This window comes from Mytilus californianus, unplaced genomic scaffold (assembly GCF_021869535.1).
Source record: "Mytilus californianus isolate M0D057914Y unplaced genomic scaffold, xbMytCali1.0.p SCAF_5, whole genome shotgun sequence".
In the NCBI taxonomy this organism is placed as follows: Eukaryota; Metazoa; Mollusca; class Bivalvia; order Mytilida; family Mytilidae; genus Mytilus; species Mytilus californianus.
The window spans coordinates 7,332,256-7,351,361 of record NW_026262701.1 but is presented as its reverse complement, the minus strand read 5'-3'; the positions used below and the strand labels follow the sequence as shown (position 1 = coordinate 7,351,361).

The window sequence follows — 19,106 nt, the reverse complement described above, 5'->3', positions numbered from 1 at the left end:
GAACAGCTGAATATCCGGTTAAATGAGACTTCCGGTGCATATTGCAAAGCTGTCTGCAAACTACAACTAAGGGTACACATTTTGAGCTGAAAAAGAAAGCTGAAAATAGAATATCCTCATATCAAGGTTAAAGATATTAAAAGGATATATTAAAACGAAAAAAAAATCGGTCTTATTAAGTGTTGTCATCCTAACATTCACGACTTATACTGTTCTAGTCACAAGGCCAACCTGGGAGTATTATAAATTAGAATTTTTAGATATTTTACACAGACAGAACAAGTTGGCAGCTATATTTATTCATTAAACGATGTGACAAAAATCAGTCCTAAGATGGGACGAAGTCCTCTATAACAGTTAAAAAATCATTAAAAACGAAAAATCATATACTAATGAACTCAAAATCATTAACTTTATTTTCCTTGCAGATTACCACAGGCACTTGTTTCTATCCATGGGAAGGTCGACTATCTATATATAACATTTTTCTATCCATGGGAAGGTCAACAATATATATATATATATAACATCAAGGGTCCGGAAACGGTCATATTTGCCAGTCATGTCCTAAGATGAAAGCTATATGTCCTAAACGAGTAATTGGGATTTAGGACAAATTTTATTTTTTAACAGAAATAATTTCGGTCATTTCATTGACTTAATGTTTGAAATCGGGTTTCTTAATCACCATTTTCCACTTGTGATCACTTGTTTTTGTTTATAATCCCTTTCCTGTAATAAAACTGCCACTCCAGTGGTTTGATAATCCTGAGGGCCCTCCTAATATCTATGTCAATGCCTCCAGGGAAACATTGGTTAATGATCGCTTATCACTTTTTACCTGTGGTTTAAATTCACAACTGACAATTGGTCACATTGATCACAAGCTCAGAATAATATCTTTAAGAAATCAAAATTCCCTGACAAGTGTATTCATTATTTAATTACTTTCAGCAAAGACAATTATCAATTCTGATTTAAAAATAAACCTTACTTTAATTGACGTAGAAAAAAGTATTTTTTCATGAGTAACACATGTCCTTTATTTACTATGTAATACGCATGCGTGAAATTGTCTTCAGAAATTAAATATTTAATCGTAAAATGCAAATTGATTTCATGCTAAAATAAACGAGTGCAACTATAATCTGTTATATTCAAACACTTTTAAAGGTAGTAAAATAGAAAGAAGCTGGTGATTTCCTGTCAATTTGATAAACAACGAATCCCGGAAATGAATCCAGAATTATTCGTACTTTAATATTATCGCAAAACTTCCGGTTTTAATTTTGTCAAATCGAAAGAAACGTAAGCAATGTCTGAGAAATTAACCATTTTGAGTCATTAAAATCATTTCAATTTTAAACTGTTGCCTTCCTTAAACTGTTCTTGGAGGTTTTTAGAAAAATAGTAAGAAATTTACTTAGAAAATGCGATGAAACATCAATACAAGTTAGTTGATGCTACAAATCTAGTCGATAAGAATAAAGCAGCTAACAGAACACCCCTTGTACTCACTTACCATCCTGATTTTAAAAATGTGTCTTCCATTGTTCAGAAGCATTGGAAAATTATAGAAAATGATTCAAATCTTAAAAAAGTATTTTCCTCGCCACCAGTCATGGCCTTCAGAAGACCTAAAAACATCCGTCACAAATTAGTGACATCTGTATTAGCAAAGCAGCCTACTCCATCTCCCGGTTGCTACAAACAATGTGGTCGAAGGAACTGCTTGTGTTGTAAAGCTGCCAATACAAGCAGTTCTTTCATCAGCTCCGTTACTAAACAAAATTATACCATCTACTCAAATTCCAACTGTAAAACGGAGAACTCAATTTATATATTAACATGTGACACTTGTGGCATTCAGTATGTGGGAGAAACAATGGACAAATTTAATATTCGGCTCAATAACCATCGTTCATGGTACAAAACCAACAAAAACTGTCCTCTCACAAGACATCTTCGTTCACTGAAACATTCTTTTGATAATGTTACTTTCCAAATCATAGAAGTCAACACTGAGTGGGACACAACGTTGAGAAGGAGAAGAGAAAATTTTTAGATCCACCAACTTCACACTTTAGAACCTGATGGTCTTAACGAAAAAGATGAGAAAAGATACAGGAAAGATAAAGAACAATTTAGTACACAGCATCGTCCTTTTTATCCTGTAATATTGGCCAATGGACGTTGCTAACTTCAACTACCAATTTTGTAAAAATCTTGAACTTCATCCAAATTATGTATTATTATCAAGGCAGCTAAATTCAAATGCAACATATACATTGAGCTGCAAAAGTTTCTTATCATCTACATCCGATTTCACCTGGATAGATGCACGCTTGATAAAGCTAGTTAGTCTAGCGAAATATTGCGTTTATTTTCATCATTTTGTAAATATTTTAAACATTCTTATATTTACATACTAAATAGTGTGTTAAAATTACATTGTTAGGCAATCTATATATATATATATATATAAATATATTTAGATCACTCTACCAAGAAATTTGTTTTGCATGCACACATATAAAAATTGTGATTTTTATCCAACGCAATCATAGGTTTGAACGTTGTTTTCAATTTAGACTTATATATATATAAAAGAAGATGTGGTATGATTGCGAATGAGACAACTCTCCACAAGAGACCAAATGACACAGAAATTATCAACTATAGGTCACCATATGGCCTTCAACAATGAGCAAAGCCCGTACCGCATAGTCAGCTATAAGAGGCCCATAAGTGACAAATGTAAAACAATTAAAACGAGAAAACTAACAGCCTAACTAATGTACAAAATAATGAACAAAAAACATATATGTTACACAGCAACAAACAACAACCACTGAATTACAGGCTCCTGACTTGGGACAGGCACATACAGAATGTGGCGGGGTTAAACTCATTTGAAGGCGCAAACCCTCCCCTAACCTGGGACAGTGGTGTAACAGTACAACATAAGAACAAACTATAAAAATCAGTTGAAAAAGGCTTAACTCATCAGATGAAAACAAATAGAAATACATCTAACAAAAACACAGTGGATGTGGACGGGTTCTTATACATCACCACAAAATATATTAAAAAATTATCAAGAAACTAACAAGAAATAATTACTTGTAGAATAAGACCAAAAGATAATTAAATTACAAGACTCTAAAAATTAACCAACATCACTTTGTTTGATTTTTAATGAAGTAAGGTTGTGTCCAGTGGCAAAAAAATCATGCATATTGAGAATGACCTTTAACCTGAAAAATCAGACAATTCCTTTATTCAGCATTGCCCATGTTTGATTGTTGCTTGATAAATTGCAAAATTGGCAAATATGTCAGGCAAATTCAGGATAAGAACCAATTTTAAATAAATTAAATAGTTTGGGGTTAATTGTCCCAAATATGTAGGAATTAGGGGCCAAAAAGAAGCATTTTTCTAGTTTTGAGACAATAACTTGTGTTTAAGTGTATGGATCTCTCTGAAATTATACTACAAGATTCCATACTACAAAGGAAAGGCTGGGATTGAGTTTTGGGGTTATTGCTCCAAGGGGGGTTTCAATAAGTTGGGGGGGGGGGGGGGGATTTTTTGTTTACAATTTTTTTAAAGGATTCATATTTTTTTCAAAATTTTTTAAATTTTGAATTTTTGAAAAAAGTTTCAAGAAGAAATCTTCAATTGCACAGTATTGCGCAATAGATTTGTGTAAGATCTTTGACCACATTTATTTTGTGTCAGAAACCTATATTATGTCAAAAATTTGATCACAATCCAAATTCAGACAGTATCAAGCTTGAATATTGTTTCCAAATTTGCCCCAACTGTTCAGGGTTCGACCTCTGCCGTCATATCAGGCTGCGCTCAGCGAAGTATTTTATTATTGCTTGTTCTTCATCTCAAAGTCACATGTAAATTCAAAAAGGATTATGTTTGCATTTATGTGGGCAAAGGGCTTTATTTATAATTGAAATTATAACTTATGATTGTACAAAAAATGTATTTATGTTCTCTCTTCTACAGATAAATGGCACCACCAGAACCCAAAGAATTCCTGCCAGGAGTACCAGATTGGAGTACAGTACACGAACCATCTGGAGATCTATTTCAGCCTATTACAGTTTGTGTCATAAGAACAACTAATAGCATTATAATTCATTATTGAATTCTTTTTAGCTCTTTCTGAATCCTGGATTAAAATGTATGCACATTGTCCTTTTCACTTGAAATCAACAATATTAGTCTGAGTTTAACATTACATGTACTGTAGGATATGTACAATACCCAAGATGCATGTGCATGTACATTAGAAATTGTTAAAAGTTGATATAATTTCCACTTTGATTATATCTATATGCATAACTGTTATGTCACAAATAAAGGAATATACAGTCAGTTACTGTATACATTTGAAATGTATTAAGTCTGTATAGTTAAACTTAATATTATACTACTACTACTCTAAATAATGTATACTGTTAATTTATAAATAACACTACCCCCCTTTTTTACACAATTGTAGTGTACTGTATTAGAATACACAGTAATAAACTATTGAATCTGAATCTATATATGCTATTGATGAAACCAGATGTGGGTTTATGTGAAACATCAACTTGCACAATTTCCTATATTTTAATTACCTGCAATTGTCAACAATCCTCCCAATTTCTGTGTACTGTATAAATACATATACAACTACATTGAGATTTACTTCTAGTATGTAGTTCTTTTCATTTTGTTAATTGAGAATAAAATAGACAAATTTACAAGAAATGAATGCAAAGTTGCAGAAGTAAACATATTTCTCTATATTTTGATTGCATGATTATTTATTAAATACGTTTTATTACTTCAACAGAAAATTTTGAGATTAATGCTGTTTACTATTTTTATAGGATAAAGATGATTGGAATACATTTATGTGGACAGAAGAACAAATCAATAAATTTTGGACAGATGGTGTAGTAACAAATGTACCACTTCTATCAGAGGAACAATGCAATAGAATTATAAATGATTATAAATATTTCACTGTAAGTATGAAGGGAGTACCGTAATCAAGTATTGTCTCATCATTAATTTGGAGGTGGTCAAATAACAAATCAAAACATCAATGTAAGTAATTACACAATTCTTTACTATCTAAGTAAATATGAATATTTACACAAGAAAGGCAGAAAATATTTATGGACAGGAATACTTGGAACAAATAAAAACACATAAACGTATCACAATTTGTTAACTTTTACAGAATGTCATAAATATTTTGTTAAACATTTTGAAAGCATAAACTACAATACAAATGTAATTGACAGTAGGTTAAATGTCACAAAATCTTAAATCGAGTTTCACTGAATTTCAAATAGCAATATGGACTATAACTTGTTACATGTTGTTTTGATTTTGTTGTCAAGCCTGCGACTTTAGCTCAACATAGGGATAATGATCCAGTGGCTGCGTTAACTAACTACTTAAAAGCTTAATGTTTCAGAAGTTAGAAGACTTGGATGCTTCATGCTTTGTATATAGATACCTTATGTTATGAAGTTTCCATCTGTCATATGTCCTTTGTCCTTGACCTCATTTTCATGGTTCAGTGACTACTTAAAAAAAAAGTTAAGATTTTTTGTAATGTTAATTTCTCTCTTATTATGAGTAATAGGATAACTATATTTGGTGTGTGCATACCTTGCACAGTCCTCATGCCTGTCAGACAGTTTTCACTTGACCTCAACCTCATTTTTAGGATCAGTGAACAAGGTTAAGTTTTGGTGGTCAAGTCCATATCTCAGATACTATAAGCAAAAGGTCTACTATATTTGGTGTATAGAATGATTGTAAGGTGTACATGTCCAACTGGCAGGTGTCATCTGACCTTGACCTAAATTTCATGGTTCAGTGGTTAAAGTTAAGTTTTTGTGTTTTGGTCTATTTTTCTAATACTGTATGCAATAGGTCAGCTTTATTTGGTGTATGGAAACATTTTATGATGTACATGTCAGTTTGACAGGTTTTATTTGACCTTGGCCTCATTTTCACAGTTCATTGCTCAATGTGAAGTTTTTGTGTATTGGTCTGTTTTTCTAAAAACTATAAGCAATAGGTCAACTATGTTTGGTGTATGGAATGATTGTGAAGTGTACATGTCTGTCTGGCAGGGTTCATCTGACCTTTACCTCATATTCATGGTTCATTGGTCAATATAATGTTTTCATGGTTTGGTCTGTTTCTTGTATACTATAAGCAATAGGTCAACTTTATTCAATGATTGTACGGTGTACATGTATTTCTGGCTTGGTTTATTTGACCATGATCTCATTTTGTTGGATAATGTTAATGTGATACTTGTAGTAAAACTTTATATTTAGGGCTATCAACATAAAATCAATGAAAGTAGGTGAGACATTTCAGCATGTGCACTCTTGTTTTCATTGTCCTATGCATGGCTTATCCTGAATATGCTGGAAGTAATTGCCAGTGGGCGTTAATCAAGCTATTATCAATCCTATGGATGGTTACATTGGCATGCTGTCAATCAGAAGATGATATTCATTACTAATCCATAATTTTTTTCAATGCAGTACAATCATAAAGCATTTGTTCTTATCAGTTCTATCTGTTTTATGTCTCCCCAATTCCAGGAGGAAATATATTGCTTCTTGTTTTTTTTCTGCTGATCATAATATTATGTCAAGTTTATAGGAATTTTGTTTCTAAGGTAACTGATTTGATAGGCTGCAAAATCCTGTGAAATTTTTCTTTTGAATGGGTTGAAACTGGCAGAATTGTTTAATATAAATGATGTCGAGTGGCATCCCAATCAGTTGATTTTTTTGCTGAGTTATAGACAATTGTAACATTGGAAATCTCCCTTTAATCGTGTAAATGAAAACAATATTTTCTACATTTTTTATTGGAATAAAATGAAACTTTGCAGAGTTGCTTCGCAATATTTAATATCTTGCACATCAGAGAATGTAGTACCAAGGCATGTAAACAATAGAAAACTTGGTAGACATATATTTTTATGTAAACAAAACGATTTAATTTTATTAGATATTTGTTTCAATATTATATGATTGAACAGGAACTTTGGCCTGGTTTTTATTAATTTTATTACACAATCTTCAGACATATATATATATTTCAGGGTGAAGTAGAGCATCCTGGGATGGGAATGATGTATGAGTACCATTCTAACCAGAGTGGAGATCCTAACAATGTCCTCATACATTGTCTTGGACATTGGAGATTGACATCATTATTTCATGACTTGCCATTTCTTCCTCAAGTTGTGGTGAGTGGTCATTTTCGGCAAACTCAGTTGTCATACCAACAATATTTACATGATTTATGCTACAGTTTAATCAGTTTTTAGCTCAACATACGAAATTTCCCCTGATGTTAACATCCTAGATTTGTTTTAACTGAGTTAATTTTCCAGTCTTTCATACATTGTACAGTAGAAATATATCATGTATTTACAGGGCAAGACAGTAATATGTGTTACTAAGAATTGAAAGAACTTAAAAGTTTAAAAAAAGACAACAAAACAAACAAATCAATAATCAGGTCTCGCACACTCCTTCAGAATCATATGGAGAAGTGACCGCTCTTTTTGAAACTGATGGAAGAAGTGGGGAGACTTAAAAGAGAAGTGCTTGTTCATTTATGGGGCTATAATGTTTATAAATCAATAATTGGAAGCAATGAAATTACATTAATATTTATATGTGTAACTAAGGGAATCTAACAAAATGTCCATGGAACTTTTAAGATCATTCATAAATTAGGAATAGATTAATGGAGGAGGTGTGCAGTACAGGCAGCAAGGAGTCTATAATTTTTCATATTTTAACTTCTTATTTAAACACATTTAAGGTGCCTGCATCTCAATTGTTATTACCTGATAAACAAACAGCTGTGAGATTTTGGCATGATCAGTTATTTGCTAAGCCTGCTAAACATGGAGGTGTAGTTGCATGGTAAAATTTTATTTGAAAATCCTTCACCTGTTATACCTGTAGCACACGCTAGTCAATTGTACTCTCATACCCAGTATCCTTAAATGCAAAACAAACATATAAAGATATGAATACCATATATACCCCGTTGCCATTCTAAAGTTATATTTAATTGCATTTTGTACAGGTGAATATTTCATGTTTGGAAGGGGACTAGAGACAGTTGGTTTTATCAGATTTTCTGTAAATTTATAACACAAAATCAGTTCCAAGTTAAATTGTCTTATGTATATAGTACATGTAGCACCAAATTTTAATGTAAAGGAAATTTGATAATCAACTTATGAATTATTTTTTTGTTTGGTTTTCATGCTCAGAGCTTAAGTTAAATGCAAGTTAACTATATAAATTGACTCTAATTGTCCTGCATATTTGTTTTTTGAAGGAAAAATAAATACTTTTCAGAGCAAACAAATCATTGTAACTACCGATAAAAGCTTTTTGACTTTTCGTGAGATTATGCAGCCTAAATCTCTCATCATGGTACACTGAATATAAAGTGATTTTATTGTTCAGTATTAAGTTTTGTGATCAGATAAGTTGTTAATTTACTTTTAAAGTGCTATCCACTCTCATATGACAATAAATCATGGCCGTTTTTGTTTAAAATAAAAAAAATTATAGATTGTTTGGCTTTTATAAAAAAAAATTAACTGCGATTAAATGCAAAATTTATGCAAAATAATTAAATGGCAAAATTATGCAAAATCTCAACCATTTAATTAAAACATGGTGAGAAATGATATAGAGCAAACCTTTGCCCAAAGTGATATTTATAATGGAAATACATTTTGTTATGATTTTCTTACTGGCTAAAGTTTTCATTTCATTTTGTTTTGGAAGTGAGTGTTTTTTGTTAATTTAGCCATTATGTTCTAGAGATTGGTCTTTTTTGCTAAGATTCGGAAAATATCCTCTATGGTGATGTCAAAATCAATACACCTTATCGCTATTTGTCCGCCATTACTGGACATCACAAAAGTTCCCGTAAAATTTTGACGTCATAATAGAAAATATCTGACGCCACAATGGAAAAGTGATTGTTGTATGACGTCAAAAGTTCAAGCGGGACAGATTCTCGGGTCAAGCGGGAATAGCGATAAGGTGTATTGTATCATCAAGCTTCAGCTAGTGCTTACGTTTTCTTTTTAGTCAGCATTATAAAGTATGGTGTAACACTTTTCTTTTTAATTTTTCAAGGGTTTTTCACTGACCATTGATTGCAAAGTGTTCAGGATTTTTCCATCAAAATTCTTTAATTTACTACAAATTTTTGTTGCACTAATTAAAAGTGAATTTTTGGACAATCATTTTTATACGACCGCAAAAATTTTTTGCAGTCGTATATTGTATGATGTTGGCGTCCTCGTCGTCGTCCGCAGACACATTGGTTTTCGCACAATAAGTTTTAGTTTAAGTGATTGGATCTCTATGAAATTTAACCATAAGGTTCAATATCACAAAAGGAAGGTTGGGATTAATTTTGGGGGTTATGGTACCAACAGTTAAGGAATCAGGGGCCAAAAAAAGGGCCCAAATAAGCATTTTTCTAGTTTCCATACAATAACTTGTGGAACGGTGTATGAATCTCTCTGAAAAGAGGGACGAAAGATACCAGAGGGACAGTCAAACTCATAGATCGAAAACAAACTGACAATGCCATGGCCAAAAATAAAAAGACAAACAGACAAATAATAGTACAGATGACACAACATAGAAAAGTAAAGACTAAGCAACACAAACCCCACCAAAAACTGGGGGTGATCTCAGGTGCTCCGGAAGGGTAAGCAGATCCTGCTCTACATGTGGCACCCGTCGTGTTGCTTATGTTATTACAAATCCGGTAAATAGTCTAATTCGGTAAGTCACATTCGTGAAAAGGGAAGGGTATTGTAGTTACGACATTAAGAACATATCCGATATCATCTGTGAAACGGTTATTCCATAACGGTCAACCAACTCGTGATGGCGTCCGTAAAATTTACGAAGGGACGATTTCAACTTCACCATTTGGAACTGAAATTATACCACAAGTTTCCATACCACAAAGGGATGGTAAGAATTGGCTTTGGGGGGTTATGGCTCAAACCGTTTAGGAATTAGGGGCAAAAAAGGGGGAAAAACAAGGGTTTCCTGGTTAATGGACAATTTAAAAGCAGTGTAAGGGAGGTAATGCAAAAACAAAATTGTACAATGTTGGATTACCTCCCTTACACTGCTTTTAAATTATCTATTTAAGACTTTTATGATGTATTTAAATGGGTAATTATGGTCGCAAACTCATTTGGTAATTTGAATTGAGATTATGACCATATCTTGAGGGAAAGAATTTTTTTTTTGAAAAAGGAAGGGGGGGGGGGGGGGGGGGGCGCATTTTTTTTCAGATTTCAGAAATTAAACAAAATTTCTTCACATATTTTTTCTTTTGCAAAAACAGTGTAAGGGGGATATTTTTCATGCCCCCGCCATAGCGGTGGGGGCATTAAGTTTTACCCTTGTCCGTCTGTACGTAAGTCCCAAAATTGGTTTCCGTTCTCTAACTTGAGTTTGCCTCAACCAAATGTTATGAAACTTATACACAATGCTTATTACCACAAAACACAGATCAAGTTTGAATTTTGGTGGCGTCACTTTAACCGTTCTAGAGTTATGCCCCTTTATAAATGGAAAAATTGCAAAATTTTTAGTTTCCATTCTCTAACTTAAGTTTGCCTCAACCAAATGTTATGAAACTTATACACAATGCTTATTACCACAAAACACAGATCAAATTTGATTTTTGGTGGCGTCACTTTAACCGTTCTAGAGTTATGCCCTTTTATAAGTGGAAAAATTGCAAAATTTTTATTTTCTTAATATCAAGTAATTTTTAAAATTGGAGTTATCTTCCTTTGTCCGTGATTATAGTTGAATCAACTACAATCAATGCTTTATACAATGCAATGTTTAATATTGACTTCCACTGATAAAACACAGATTAAGTTGAATTTGGGTAGTGTCACTTTAACCATTATTGAGTTATGCCCCTTTATAAATAGAAAGATTGCAAAATTTTTAGTTTCCATTCTGTAACTTAAGTTTGCCCCAACCAAACATTATGAAACCTATACACAATATTCATTACCACAAAACTAAGATCAAGTACAAATTTTTTTATTCCGTTTTCTAACTAGTTTGCCTCAACCAAATGTTATGAAACTTATACACAATGCTTATTACTACATAATACAGATTAAGTATGAAATTTGGTGAGAACACTTCTACCATTCTTGAGTTATGTCCCTTTATAAACATAAAAATTGCTGAATTTTCCGTTTCCGTTCTCTAACTTTAGTTTGTCTCAAACAAATGTTATAAAACTTATACACAACCGTTCTAGAGTTATGCGTGTTTACAAATAGAAAAATTGCTGAATTTTTAGTTTCTGTTCTCTACTTAAGTTAGCCTCAACCAAATGTTATGAGACTTACACACAATGCTTATTACCACAAAACTCAGATCAAGTTCAAATTTGGGAAGCGTCACTTTTACCGTTCTTCAGTTATGTCCCTTTATAACTATATGATATGCAAGCGGGGGCATCATCTGTGTCCACATGTGGACACTATCCACATTTATTTTTTTATTTTTTTCGTGTATTGCACAAAAGCAAAAAAAAAATGGGTTAATTTTTATTTATTTTTGGGGGGGGGTCAATTCGCACAGGCACAGTGTATTGCTCAAAAGCAAAAATTTGAATATAAATTTAAATCATATAACCAATTCTAAGTTCTTTGACTACAGTTATTCTGTGTCAGAAACCTATTATGTGTCAAATATTTAATTACAATCCAAATTCAGACCTGTATCAAGCGCGAATATTATGTCCATTTTTGCCCCAACTGTTCAGGGTTGGACCTCTGCGGTTGTATCCAGCTACGCCCCAAGAAGCAATTTATTTGGACATAAAAGGGTATTACAAGATATATAATATATCAAGGGCAAGTGCATCTGTGTTAGATAAATTTAAGTAGAATATCCATATATTATGTATTGAAGATAAAATCAGATAATTCATGTTTAAAAGTTGTCAAAAATTACTTATCTATCTAATCTTTATTTACTGATTCATTTTGCAAGGTACACAGTATAGAATACATTATTTACAAAATAAGATTATTAATGTATTTGTACTATTTGCCAAAAAAATTACTTAGTTATACATGATTATGATAATGAACCCATCTTTAAGCTCTTTGATAAATGATTATGAGAATGAACCCATCTTTAAATTCCCTGATTTCTATATAAGGTAGATTATATTACTTGTTATCAAATTAAATAGGATTAAATGACTGCTTTTATATTGCATGATAAAAAATTAACATGACAATTAGGATGTTATGTAACTGTGTTTTGAGAATGGTTATGATCAAATTGATTTATATCCGAAGTGTTTGAATTGTAGGAAAAAAGAAATTACATAAAGTTTCAGTATTCTTTTCAAAATCATCATCTTAATTTATGGTTTATATTTGGTTGAAGAAACATGCAACATAACATGTTATTATGTCAGCAAAGTTTGGTTTTATGGTGCTCAGTTTATTTATTTGACACCAATCAGTACTAAGGCCAAAACAATATAGTTGTGTTTCCTGCCTTCCTACCTACTCTAAATTTTCCTGCCTATCCTTACATATTTTAAGTCCAGGACATTTCCCCAAGATAGTCTATGAAAATTAATTTTAGATAAATTCATTTTACCTACCTACCCTATTTATCTGCCAGGAGGTAGGAAACAATTATATTTTTATTTTGGCCTTATGATCAGCAACTAAGCTTCGTGCATTTAAGTTGGAGGAGTAGTAAACATAGTTAGGATAAAAAAAAAGATAGAATTTTTTTATTCTTTGCCAGAATGTAGTATATGTTGTGATATATAATAAAATGATAGGTCAAAGTTTGTTTTCAAGCTACAGGTTGTGAAAAAATAGCACACTTTGTATGGATTTTACATAGAAAATAGAAGGTAAACTAAATGATAGAATGTTGAAATAAAATATGAGAAGATAGTTATTTAAAAGCTTTCAGATTATCAAAAGAAAAAACAGGAATACCGTGTGTTTTTTCCTGCTATAAAATAAAATAGAAATATTTCCTGAAGATTCTTTTATTAATTATACTATTTCTTAGTTACTTCCCCTTAATATGCTAAGTTGGAAAAAAATTAAATCAAGCACAAAAATTCTACCATTGTAAAAATATAAGTTATTTTAACATAAAATCACACAAATTTGTTCATTTAAGTGATCATTCTTATTAGTAAATTGTATTCCTGCATCAAAATTTGCGAACTTGATTAAAAATCTAGAACTATTGTGTTCTGCTATTTTACAATCTAATATGGCATATGACTCCCCCATACCACCTAAATATATATTTCATCCATACAATAGGAATAAAGATAAAAAAAAATAGGAATCCTACATTCAGTCTTCATGAATATACATTTGTTAACTCAGTTGGATTCATTCCAACATATCCTTATCAAATATTAGATAGTAAAATATACCGGTAATGAAATCTTATTGGAAATCAGTTTATGTCTCCCTGAAACTGCTATGCCAATTAGAACAAAACTTGGCAGATACAATGTTTGTAGTAACTGTAAAGGAAAAATAGTCAGTAAAAGCCAGACAACAGAGTTTCTGATAAGGTATTGACTGAAATATCAAAAATTTGTTAAAAGAAAACATAAACTGAATAGGTTTAATTTCATGCTCTATGAGTTACTCACAAGAACAGTTCAACACTATGTGGTATATATTTTATTTTAGGCACCAAGACTATTCTTATTGGATCAGAACCAGACCAATGATGCACCTTACTGTAAGTGGATTCCTAAGAATTGTCCTGCATACTCAGATAATATATTTTTTGTTTGAACCTGCAACATTTATGTCGCCAAAGTGAGACATAGCGATCATAGATGTCTGCGGCAACGTCAACATTTGGGTTCAGTCTTTGGTTAAATTTTTTATAATAATTTTATCAAACTTTTATGGAATTTTATGAAATTTGGACAGAAGCTTGTTTATGACTGAAATTCAGAGCAAAATTTTTGAAAATATTTCTGCATTTTACTGATAAATGGACTTAGTTTTTTTAAACGTCTGCAAATTTTTGCATTCATATTATGCTATGGCGATGTCTGACTCGTCGTCCCAGGAAATTTTGGTTCGCAGACAATAACTTGAGTAAAAGTGTATGGATCTCTATGAAATTTTAGCCCAAGGTTCCATACCACAATAGGAAGTTTGGGATTGATTTTGGGGGTTATTGTCACAGCTGTTTAGTAATTAAGGGCCATAAAGAGGCCAAAAACAAGCATTTTCCTTGTCCATCGAAGACATTTTGGTTCACAGACAATAATTTGAGTGCAAGTGTACGGATCTCTATGAAATTTAAGCACAATGTTCCATACTACAATTGGAAGGTTTGGATTGTTTTTTGAGGTTATTGTCATAACTGTTAAGTAATTAAGGGCCAAAATCAAGCATTTTACTGGTTCGCAGACAATAACTTGAGTAAAAGTGCATGGATCTCTATGAGATTTTAGCACAAGTTTCCTTACCACAATAGGAAGGTTCAGATTTATTTTGGGGTAATTGTTGAGAAACGTTCTATTGTGCTAGGCTTTCAATGAAAATTTTTAAGATGCTATTCCAAATTGATTCTTTATGTCAAAAATTATCCTTCTACCAAATATTTTTGAAATGGCTGCCATAATACATTAAAAAATCATAGTCAGCTCAGATTTTATGAATCTTGATATTTACTTAGGACATATCCTGAATTTTTACCATGTTTCAAAATTCATAAAACTTGAAACCCTATTAATGTATGACTTTGTTTGTTTCAGAATTAATTATTTGTTTTATGTGCCTCACACAAAAATGTGCAAGGGTGGCCCTAGCTGACATTGTCATTATTTTTGCTATTTGGGGTAAAGATTGTATTCATGCAATCAAAACCCTTATGTAACTGGCTTTGATAGTTGTCATTTTTCCAGACTTTATCACTGCTTTTTAGATTAAAAAAAAACAAAAAAACATCTAGCACAACATTTTATTATTCCTATCCATGAGCATTTCAAGAAAATTATCAATGAAATTTATACTCAGATATTCAAGGTACAAAACAATGTGTATGTGCATAACCATACTTCTCAAAAAAATTACATTAATTGTGCATGGTGCATGAATATCAGTTCTGAAATTATCAATGATTGTAAAAACCAATAATTAAAATTGGAGTTATCTTCCTTTGTCCATATTTATAGTTCAACCAACTTCAATTATGAAAAAAGTAAGATATCTCCAATTCATAGTATTGCCTTTCAATGCTAAATACAATGCAATGTTTTATTTTTAGTTCCCACCGCAAAAAAAATACAATCTATACCCTTCAGGGCACACAATGCATTTCAAAGATTAAAATTTGTTTTTTTATCTTAAAACACTGCATTAAATAGAATTTGTTGTATCTGCAATGTATTGCACTTTTCTTGTTCTAGGAAAATTGAAATGAACACCTCCATATATCAGTATTAATATCCATATAGTAGGAAATTATTTATTTTGTAGGTACATGTTGCACTTGATGATCAGTCGGAAGAAAATGGAGGAATTTATTATATACCTAAATCACATAAGTAAGTTGTAGGGGCCTCGGTGGCCGAGTGGTCTAAGTAGTTACTACTGTAATCACTAGCCAGTCAACACTCGGGTTGTGAGTTAGAACACCGCTCGTGCGGGTGCACTCGACTCCGATCTTAATTGACTAGGATTGTCAGTTTTCCTATCAAAGGTCGGTGGTTTTCTCTGCGCACTCCGGCTTCCTCGACCAATAAAAACTGGCTGCCACAAAATAGCCCAAAATCGGTGCTTAAAAGTGTCGTTAAAACACCAAAAATCAAATCAAATCATACGTAAGTTGTTAAATACGGTTGCTTTTTATAAATTTTTTGTTGCCTCTAGTTTTAGATTTTTAATATTCTTAGAGAAGAATTCATGATAAAAGTAAATAAAAACCTCAATAACTTTAGCTGACATATGAGACATTCTTTTTCACAACAATAGTTGAAAAATGTAAAAGGGATTGCTAAATGATTGTCATTCTTCGTTCATTACTGATTCAAGATATAAAAGAATTATTGTGCTTTCTTTATATTTTTTATTAGGTGGACAAGAGATGGAGAACCACTGCCAGTATTAGATTTTAATTTTAAGGATATGGAGTCTATAAAGGTAACATAATATTTGAGCTATGAATGATGGAAGTAAAGGAAATAAATTCATAAAACCCACACCAAGAGAAAAAAAAGTCTAATATTTGATAATTTTCTTAAAATAAAAATAAGAGACTTCCACACATGTGAATAAACTTGAAAGTTACTTTAGAACTGTACATAAGTTTTGGTCCAAAATAATATTATTTGAAGACCAATCTAGAAGAGTCCAGAGACATGGGAACATTGTAGTAATATACAAGAACATTTGACCTTTATAGGCTACTTACGTTTGAACCAGAGATGCTAACCAAAATTTTGAAAATTATCACTGCAAAAATTCAGCCTACCATCAACATAAATGAACTTTAATAATATCTAGGCTTTAAGATACAGTGTTTTCCACAACCATTGGTCTCTTTAAGTTTAATCCAAAAAAAGAAACCTTATTGCAAATTTTATGCTCAGTAAAGAACAAATGTTCAACAAATAGCTGTAAATTAGACCAGGAGTTCATGAGAACAGTTTTATTTAAGAATAAATTACAGTCCTTAATATGAATGCCTTATTATTACAGACCATCTTAACAGAAGAAGAATTAAGCCAGTTTAAACCAGTATGTGCCAGATTAAAGAAAGGAGAAGCTAGTTTCCATCACCCCTTAACTGTACATGGATCCTATTCAAACAGGTCTGATAACAATTCTAAATATTTTGAAGCCCAAGTTCTTTTCAGGGATAATACAAAGAAAGACGTACAATTTGAACAGCCATAAAAATATATGTCAACCTAACTTAAATACTATCTCAATCAAAACCTCAATTTTAAACCACACTTTCAGAGAATTAGCAGTATGTATTGCTGATGGCGATGGTTCATAATTTTATTAATCATTATTTTTTTTACAAAACTTTGAATTCAGAAAGATGGTGAACTATACTTACAACTTTCTATATAGACATCCCTTACAAATACTCAAAGGGAGATAACCTATTACAATAGAATTATCTGCATAATTTCATTTATTTATATGTTTAAATAGTTCTGAACAGATAATTGAAGGGGCAGAATCAGTTAGGGGTACACACAATGGGGCCCCTAAATTGGACAATATACCCTTTTTGGTATAAAATAAGTCAAAATTTTAGCATGCACATGAAAAGGTCTTAGCAGTAGTACTACTAGTAGGCTGATGAAGTAGGAAAAAGGTGATCATGAAGTCCTGCCAAAATTGCATATCTTACATATAGATTCCTTATGGTCTGAGCTTTCTGTCTGGCATGTGTTGTTGTACTTTTAACATTTCAATGGTCAATAATAAGTTTTTTTGTAGGTCTGTTTCTCAGATACTATTTAGTAATGAGTCATCTGACCTTGACTCTTTGCATGGTACATTGGTAAAAATTAAGTTTTTGAGTTAAGTTCCTTTTCTCAGATGTTAAAAGTTATGAACCAATGTAAGGGGTGCATGTCCATTTGATAGTGTTTCATGTGACCGTGACATCATTTTCATGGATCTTTAGTTACGTTTAGTTTATTTGATACAGTAAGACCTTGATCTGAAAGACGTACCATTACTACATAGAATCACAAACGAAAAGTAGGCAAGATATTTCAGTGTGTTCACTGTTATTTAGCCTTTTTATGAAATTCAAAAGAATTTAAAGCATTTACAAAAAAAGCTTTCTCTGTAGGAGTGAAAGACCTCGTAGATCAGCTGTACTTAATTACTTTGGTGATGGGGTATATTCAGATTCAAATGAAGAACTTCTAAAAGGAAGTATGGTACCAAAGGTAAGACCAGTTGGACTGTTGTTGTATGATTTACTTTTGATGATATTGGTTAGTCCAGAAAAATAATTGACTGGGAAAGGGTTACAAAGTAATACAAAAAGAAAGTTTTCTAAATTGAGAAATATTTAACAAACTAACAAGTACTTTATTTGCCAATCTCGGTACCTAAAATGAGCAGAATAATTACAATCATAATTTTCAGATATAATACGAAAATAAAATAAAAATAGATTAAACAAAGTATAACTTGATTAATTTAGATCTAATTGATTAACATCTGATATTAAAGTAAATGAAATAAGTAATTTGAAATATATAGTATGACCCATTGTTTGTTACTCTGGACCCTTTACTGGACAGCACACCTGTCAACATGAAACTTTTCATTTAAATCATTTTTATTGTTCTCTAAAGGTCCATTTTGATTTTGATGCATTTTTACATTTGATTTACTTGGCTGTTTTTTTCATCTATAGAGTATCAGAAGAAAATTATTAAGAAAAAATGTGTTGTACACTGTAATGTAGCCATCTCAATTAAAAATATTAATTTCGGAACTACACATCAAAATTGACTGAGTTTCTCATATTTGAATTGTTTTACATTTATCATCAAGGGCCTTTTATAGCTTTTACTATTCTGTATGGGTTTGCTCATTGTTGAAGGTCGAAGGGGGACATACAGTTGCTAACTTCAACGTCATTTTGTCTCTGGTGGAAAGTTTGTCTTATTAGCAATCATACAACATCTAGTTATTTTCATACTATTTTGTAATAAAGTTAAAATCATTTCAGGGGCAGAAATTGGAGGGACAATTTTATCCTGTAGTGTTTGATCCAGCATGGATGAAGTGAGACATTACAGAGAAAGTAATAAAATAAGACATGTATGTGATTGACTGAATGGGATGTTTGTATAAATAAGTAATTGTACTTTATTGTTAATAATAACATCAAGTGATAATTGAATAAAAGATTTAAATATGAATAATTAGAATATTCCCTCAAATATTTCAT

The 19,106-nt window shown here is 31.6% G+C and overlaps 1 protein-coding gene across 2 annotated transcripts; it reads left to right on the top strand.

Annotated features, from left to right (window-relative positions):
- The first annotated feature begins 15 nt into the window (after positions 1-15).
- LOC127701579 (uncharacterized) lies at positions 16-19,080 on the top strand. Of its 2 annotated transcripts, none has more exons than XM_052205544.1 (11): positions 16-126; positions 4,024-4,120; positions 4,899-5,036; positions 7,154-7,300; positions 7,885-7,988; positions 13,844-13,895; positions 15,653-15,720; positions 16,249-16,315; positions 16,874-16,986; positions 17,991-18,090; positions 18,885-19,080. In XM_052205544.1, exons 2-11 carry the CDS (start codon positions 4,028-4,030, stop codon positions 18,942-18,944), a joined length of 942 nt encoding a protein of 313 aa, XP_052061504.1. In that variant the 5' UTR covers positions 16-126; positions 4,024-4,027; the 3' UTR covers positions 18,945-19,080. The 2 variants fall into 2 exon arrangements, with proteins under 2 accessions (XP_052061504.1, XP_052061505.1); XM_052205545.1 differs by having other exon boundaries at positions 23-72.
- The last annotated feature ends 26 nt before the right edge of the window (positions 19,081-19,106 follow it).

What these genes read in the sequence shown, in the direction of transcription:
- LOC127701579 (XM_052205544.1), top strand. Translation starts at nt 4,028, where the DNA reads ATGGCACCACCAGAACCCAAAGAATTCCTGCCAGGAGTACCAGATTGG. An exon ending in ATCTATTTCAGCCTATTACA is followed by an intron (nt 4,121 to 4,898) that starts GTTTGTGTCATA and finishes CTATTTTTATAG; the next exon opens with GATAAAGATGATTGGAATAC. An exon ending in GACCAATGATGCACCTTACT is followed by an intron (nt 13,896 to 15,652) that starts GTAAGTGGATTC and finishes TTTATTTTGTAG; the next exon opens with GTACATGTTGCACTTGATGA.